Source organism: Phlebotomus papatasi, chromosome 3, assembly GCF_024763615.1.
Source record: "Phlebotomus papatasi isolate M1 chromosome 3, Ppap_2.1, whole genome shotgun sequence".
NCBI lineage: Eukaryota > Metazoa > Arthropoda > Insecta > Diptera > Psychodidae > Phlebotomus > Phlebotomus papatasi.
Genome location: NC_077224.1, coordinates 85979985 through 85987396, shown reverse-complemented (window position 1 = coordinate 85987396; position 7412 = coordinate 85979985). Strand labels below are relative to the sequence as shown.

The 7412-nt window shown below is 34.0% G+C and overlaps 1 protein-coding gene across 1 annotated transcript; it reads right to left on the bottom strand.

Annotated features, from left to right (window-relative positions):
* Positions 1-2139: 2139 nt before the first annotated feature.
* LOC129806793 (lysophospholipid acyltransferase 7-like) lies at positions 2140-3968 on the bottom strand. The gene is made up of 3 exons (XM_055855566.1): positions 3928-3968; positions 3275-3407; positions 2140-3216 (listed from the first exon to the last, which is right to left on the bottom strand). The coding sequence occupies exons 1-3, from the start codon at positions 3966-3968 to the stop codon at positions 2140-2142; spliced, it is 1251 nt and encodes a 416-aa protein (XP_055711541.1).
* Between the last annotated feature and the right edge of the window lie 3444 nt (positions 3969-7412).

Below are 7412 nucleotides of genomic sequence, written 5' to 3'. Positions count from 1 at the left end.
GCACTCCCAGGACGTTCCCAAACATCTCTTTCTTAGCATTACTAGCAATTCTTCGGTAATATCTGCCAATGCCTATGCAGAAAAATCCTAGCGACACTAGTATAACATCCTCCACATTTGATACAATTAACTTTTTAAGATATAGGGTACTTTCACTCATCTTTTTCGCTTTTTTCGCTGGGATTCTTTACAATTTTATCTTGAAGTATAACAAGAATTCACAAAAGAGTTAATTAGCTAGGGACTACACTAAACTGCTGAATGAAAATATCATTCAGCTTGCTCATGTTATCGCGCGTAAGCATTAAAAGGCGATGGTTTGTGCGGAAAAAACCTACATAGGGTAAAGGCGCATAATTTTGGACAGTCTGCTTATAAGCATCGATGTTTCAAATTTAAAGTGCGATATTTTCAATAAGAATAGATTTCTTTTGTTACTCTCTTTTTAGAAGGGTCTTTTCGTCTTTTTTTTTACTAAAATTAGTTTTAATACGTTTAAAAATGAATTGATATGGAGAGGTGAATTTGATTCTTATTTTGGACAACTTGGTTGTATATTTCGACAACTAATTCGACTCAAAAGGATGCCCATTGTTCTCCATTTCAAGAACCTATCTTACCAAGTCCTCTTCCTGTTCATGTAAGGGAAACGTAGAATGTCACAAGAAGCTCGGAAACTCTCCATATCATTCATTAAAGTGAGTTGACTTCGGTACTCCAAGTACGCGCGGATTCGCGCATTCCCTGGCCTTTCCGGGAGCCTTTTAAGGCTTTTCTCACTACATCTCGTTCGTAGATATGATGCTCCTTTGTTTCTCCAGGCATTTAGGCATTTCGGCATAGTTGCATGCAAGCGTCAAAGTCTCAAGTTTGAAATGTAATATTGTTAATAAAAATTGAATATTTTTGTTACTTTTTTTATAAGGAGTGTTGCTTGGAAACTTGCAGACAGTTTATCATCTTTATTTTCTCTAAAAATCATTCTTAATACATTTTAAAATGAATAAAAATGTAGACATAGCATTGGTGGCCTATTTCGGCCTCCTTCATTCTCAGAGTTCCTTGCTCTTCCGAAATTCTCCCAAAGTCTTTTTCACATCATCTTGTTCGACGAAGCGACATTTTTTGTTATTTTTTGCATTGTTCAATCTCAAGAGTATGCAAAAACTAAAAATTCATGGAAATTCGAAGAACAAAAAATTTGGCCGAAATTGCAAGCTGGCCGGAATTTGGCACACTTACTCTATACAACACAGTCATCACAGAAGCTAAAACTTCACAAAATTTCGAGAAAAAAACTTGTCCAAAAAAAGGAGTATCACCTCACTGGTGAATCTCTTAGAAAATTGCCCATTTTTCATACGAAAAATGTAATTCACAAGACAAATCTCACTTCAGGTCAAATGTACAAATCACCAGTAACGTGAATCAACACAATATTCAATGAATATTTAATAATATGATTCAAAAAAAAGCAAAGAAACATTGTTAGTAGGGGAAACTGTAGCAAAACTTTTCAAACCGCATATTTAATTCTTTCACGAGCTCTGAGGAGGGCTTTTTTAAGGGTAAAATTAACATGATAAAGGGTAACTTTAACCCCCAATACACCTAAAAAGGGTAATATTTACACCGATTTCGGATCAATATTGCAGGGTAAAATTAGCATTTTACCCTGCATTAAAATTAACATTTCCGGAATGGTATTTTAACTACCATTCCTGAAATGTTAATTTTACCCTGCAGTATTGATCCAAAATCGGTGTAAATTTTACACTTTTTAGGTGTATTAGGGGTTAAAGGTAAACATTTTCATGTTAATTTTACCCTTAAAAAGGTGTAAAATTAACATTAAAAAATGTTGATATATTTTTACACCTAAAAAGTGATAAAATTTCTGAGGAAAAAATGTTAATCGCACCCTCTTTTTTTTTCTCAGTGTACTGATGTCCTTACCTTTAATTCAACTCTAGCTACGGCCCTGTGTGAAGGCAAGGCGAGACCAAGACCTAGGCCAAAGAATAACAACATAATTCTAATTGTAGACCTTTATTAATCTTTGAATCCTGATGCATATAAAATGTGGAAAAGAATTTATCTATTTAATAATACCCACGCTTAATTCGAATCCATTTCATATCAAGAAGTCTCATTGATTTTCTCCTTGTTTTCCCTTTCCCTCCTTTCAAAGATCATTATGGAAATCTTTGGCCAGAAAAGTGCCAGGGCATATTGACAAATAAAGAAGATAAAGCCAAAGTGAAAGACAGAATTGTAGTATTTCCAAATTCTTGGTAACGTGAGAAGGTGACCGGAAATAAACATGTAGGATAGAGCAAAATTCTTGAAAGTCCACATGCAGCCTTTGAGCCAGAAAGAAACGTTGGGAAAGGAAGATCTCAGTCGTTCGAGGCAGAGATTCTCAATGGTAATGTACAAGATAGATATAGCAATTGTAAAGTAGTTTCCAGGATCAATTCCATGACAATATGCTGAGACCAAGAAAGTAACTCCTACGCGGAGCTTCCGGTTCGGAACTCGCTTATATACATTCACGTATAACCAGTATTGAATACTCATGTGCCAACACTTTGCGAGTTCCTGGAAGGTCCAACAGGTTTCTACGGTATAAATATCGCAGTTCTTGATGGTATTGAAGTCGTAGGTCCCGTCCCAATTTTCCAAAAGTTGAGGATCTTTAGTCCTTGGACCTTGTCCAGGAGTTGATTGAAAGACAGATGGATAGGCTCCAACTCCGGCAGCCGAACATACGCACTGGCTGACAATCAGACCGAAATATAGTTTCATCCGATTAATAAAGCATACTAGACACATGTACCACAATCGGAAAATGAATGACTGATCTGTATAAAACTCATCCTCGAAAATTCTTCTAGGAGGCCATAAATAACTTAGCAGGACATATAGAACAATTACAATCACGATGGATTTAAACGTTTCCACAGTATTGCTATCGCAAGCTTCTGCAAGCTTCTCATCGGACGAGTACTTCTCCACAAAGGAATCCCTGTAAGTTCTGTAGGTGAAATACGGTCCTGAAAAGACTGATACGTAGTTGAAACAGTAACCAAAGATGTTCTTGAGAGTTATCTCAGCTAGTTCCTTCTCATGGTAAGGGATCTGTTCGTATTCTTCCTTGGAAGCTTTCCTGCACTTCAATGTAGCATCTTTCACCTCAAAAGCTAATCCCACGAGCTGCAAAAAGCTTGGAGTAAGTATAAGAAACTAACAGAAAACCTATAAAATAACTCACTTTGAGTGGCAAGAAAAATTGGATGTAATATGTGAAACGCTGATGGGTAGGCGTCGGCAAGTTAAAATAATTAGGCTCCCTGAAGAACCAAAGGTACAGGAACATAAAAATGCAGACAAATACGTGGCACTGCCTGAAAATATCAGAAAAATAATCCTTTTAGAGAATACTGGGGTAGTACACTGAGAGAAATCCGAAAAAGTTAAAATAACATTCCAGAAATGTTAATTTAACCCTGCAGTATTGATCGGAAATCGGTGTAAATTTATGCTTTTTAGGTGTATAATGGGTTAATGTTACCCTTTTTCATGTTAATTTTACCCTTAAAAAGGCGTAAAATTAACATTAAAAAATGTTGATATATTTTTACACCTAAAAAGTGTTAAAGTTATAAGCAAAAAAAAGTTAATCGCACCCCCATTTTTTCTCAGTGCAGTGTAGTAAACATAGGGTAGGGAAAGATTGGGTAATTTGGAATCAAGTCTAATATATAACGGTGAGATTTCCTATATTAATTGCCATTACCCAAAATTTATCTTATTACGACATGATGAAAATAGATAATTTATATGAGGGAATCAGGTGTATGACCTACGACATTTTCTGAGTGAGTATATTACTTAAGCATGTCGCAATTTTTACGTCGTTATTACCAACGCCTCACATGCTTCACTTTGAGTTTATCGATTTTCATTCTAGAACAAGAGGTAAAGATAACATAAATCCGATTATACAGAGAAATTTTGTGGCATTCAATGAAGCTCGCGCCGGAATTTTTTCTGATTTTTCTGTCTCTTAATGAATTTCCCTGTTTTATTAGCGTGGTAACAAGTGTGGTCGAAATTACGTAATAAATAGGTAGTGCTATCCTACAGCATTTACCTAAGTATTACCTAAACCTAAATCTGACGTAATTTTGACGTCGTTATTACCAACGCTTAATGCAATTTTCAAACGTGCTTCTATTAAATTATGTGAAAGTGTGCTTTGATCAATTTTCGATCAAGTCAAGAGGTGATGCTTACCACATTAGTAAGTCATACCTACCTGTTTTGGTAACATGGATTCCCAGTATTGTAGCCCATATAGCAATTTGGATTCAATGCATACGCTTAATAAATTAAGTGAACCTAGCACTGCAATATGATGAGCTCAATACAATGAATTCCGCTTTGAAAGGAATTTTCGGGACCGAAAAATAAGCCTGTGAATTCACTCCAGTGACACAAAAAATTTGCATACCCACAGGAGAGGTCTTTAGAATAAGTTACGGAAACGCTGTGATGCAAAACACTTTCGGCGCAAATTTTTCAGCCTATTCCCAAGTAGCACAGATGGGTCGTAATGTAATACAATTTTAGTCGTCTGTAGTACGTGATGTAGTACAAAAACTATGCCAAAAAGTGGTCGTACGACATTACAATTGGGAGCCACTGAGAGAAATCCGAAAAGTTAAAATAACATTCCGGAAATGTTTATTTTACCCTGCAGTATTTACCCGAAATCGGTGTAAATATTATGCTTTTTAGGTGTATTAGGGGTTAAAGTTACCCTTTTTCGTTTTAATTTTATCTTTAAAACGGTATAAAATTAACATTAAAAAATGTTGATATATTTTGTTGATAAATTAAAAATTGAAAAATTGTTACACCTAAAAAATGATAAAGTTATAACCAAAAAAATTTAATCGCACCCCTGTTTTTTCTCAGTGCACAAGCAACAATATAATAAAGATTTGCAAGTTTAATGCCCTTATTGATAAGCTACCCAAATGCTATTACTAACCACTGTAAATTAATAAATATACTATCAGAAGATCCTCGTACTGTTTTAGCCTGATCAAATGTTTCTAGGTTTCACGGTGAATCACAGAAGCTGAGACTATACAAAGAATCTAAATCTGAAGGTTTTCTCAAAACAATGTAATGATTTTATTTGATGCTTGTTTTAGTTATTTCACAAAAACTTACAAGATTTGGTGTTTATAATGATTTAAAAAAATTCAAAACATTGGAATGAGTTAATTAAAATGAGTTGAATGTTTCAACCTAGTTCCTGTTCTAAAAATTTAAATTTCCGGAATTTCAGGTTCTAAGAATCAGTTACGTACATGCATTGAATGAAATCAAGGACCACAATTTTATTAGCAATTCACAGGGCCCAAATAAGCTCAGGATGATCCTCGAGAATATTTAGCGCTTAGGACGCTTAGGACCATCGATTAGCGGTCCTTTTACGTCCAGGGATCAGCCTGAGTCAATTTCCTCCCCCGTTTACTTACATTTTTTTGTGTAGCAGGATAATTCCAGCACAAACGGCAAAACAGACGAAAATGTGGAGGGAATTAGAACCGGAAGTGATAATGACCATTGAAGCTCCCAGAATACTTCCAAACTTCTCCTTCTGAGCACTTTTAGGGATTTTTCTGTAATACCTCCCAATTGCAATGCTAAAAAGCATAATTAACACGAAAAAAATACCATCCAGATCTGATACAATTATATTCTCAATAATATTCCGGATAATTTCAATCATGATTGTGGCGAGTGAGAATGGACAAGAAGGTACTGAAATGTTTGATCAAATGAAAACATCATTTAGCTGCAACATGCCCATTCATTACGAACTTACCCATCAAATTATCTCTACAGAATTCAAGTAGATCTTAGAGGAGAATTTTCAGTTCGATAGAGGAATCACAGACGAATCTTTACAAAATCGTCTACTTTATTATGTTTGACTGTCACAGAAAAACTAATAAAATTTTAAATTTTGAAAATTACCGAGAGTTCATTACAAAGAAAGATAAAACTATTAGTTAATTATAATTTTATATTGGTAAAATATGAAATAAAATATTGAATTTTGTAAGAAAATTCTATTGTTCAAAAGTAATTCAAATGCATAATTTCTGGACAACGGTAAGTTTTATGATCCTATGATATTAGGAGAATATTTTTGTAAACGATGCAAGTCGTCCTGTGCATCCTTTTGATGGATTTGAAGGATATTTAGAGGTTTATGGGGAAAATCTGGAACATTTCAAGGAAAATAATGAGATAGAAATATGGTTCGTTCCTGGAATATTTTCCTTGAGTCCTGCTCTACACATCCTTGAAGCATTCTTTGACACCAACATCCCAGGATGTACCATTTTTGAGATAAAGCAAATTTAACAAAATATTTCTAACCAATTTCTTAAAGATTTTCATCTTAATCTAGCCAGAAACCAGACGTTATGGACCATAACTTTCTTCGGGATATGTACTCTGGAGACACCAAGGGTACGCGAAAATACCGATTATTTGAAGAAACATTTTTTGCTGTTGCACAGTGTTATTGATGGGAAATTAAAATATTTTTAATCTTCAATAGTTCTTAAACTATTAATTATTTTATAATTTTGATTTAGCAAACATATTTTTGAATAGTTCAAAAATAGGTTGCCATAGGTCAAAATTCCAATTTACCTTTGTAAATGTGTTAAATTTAGCCTTAAAAATGTACAATTTTGCTCTTATGATTTGGAAAACATCATAACTTTTTTCATTTATATTAGCTAAATTGTAAAGATGATTAGGATTTTATGGATGAATCCTTGCAATTAACAGTCCTAAAAATACTCTGATACAAATTTTATTCCAGGATTCATTCTAGAAATCCTTGAGATTTCAATTTAAATATTGATAAATTTGGAGGATTTTAAGAGAAAATTGCACAAAGTGATTTTGATATATTAGGGAAATTATGAGTCCTTAACTCTTTCCAGACCGCAGCATATGCTGCAAGCCAATTTCACAATTTTTTAATCAAAAATATCTAAACTCAGGAATTAATTGAGGTCCTACAAAAAATATCTTATATTTGGACATCCTTATAGTTTGTAATCATCCACAAAAATAGAATTTTTATCAGTTCTAAATAATTAAAAAACATTGTTTTTTACAGAATATTCATATGCTGCTTTGGGTACTCAGAGTCCCAAAAGAGACGAAAGAGTTAAAGGACGAGACTCTATTGTCCTATTAGTTAAGGATAGAAAAAATATATTGAGACTAGTCCCGTTCCTTTGGTCCTTTTGGTAAGGGAAATAACATACCCCATCCTTGGGCATTGCAATCACTCAGCAATACTTAAA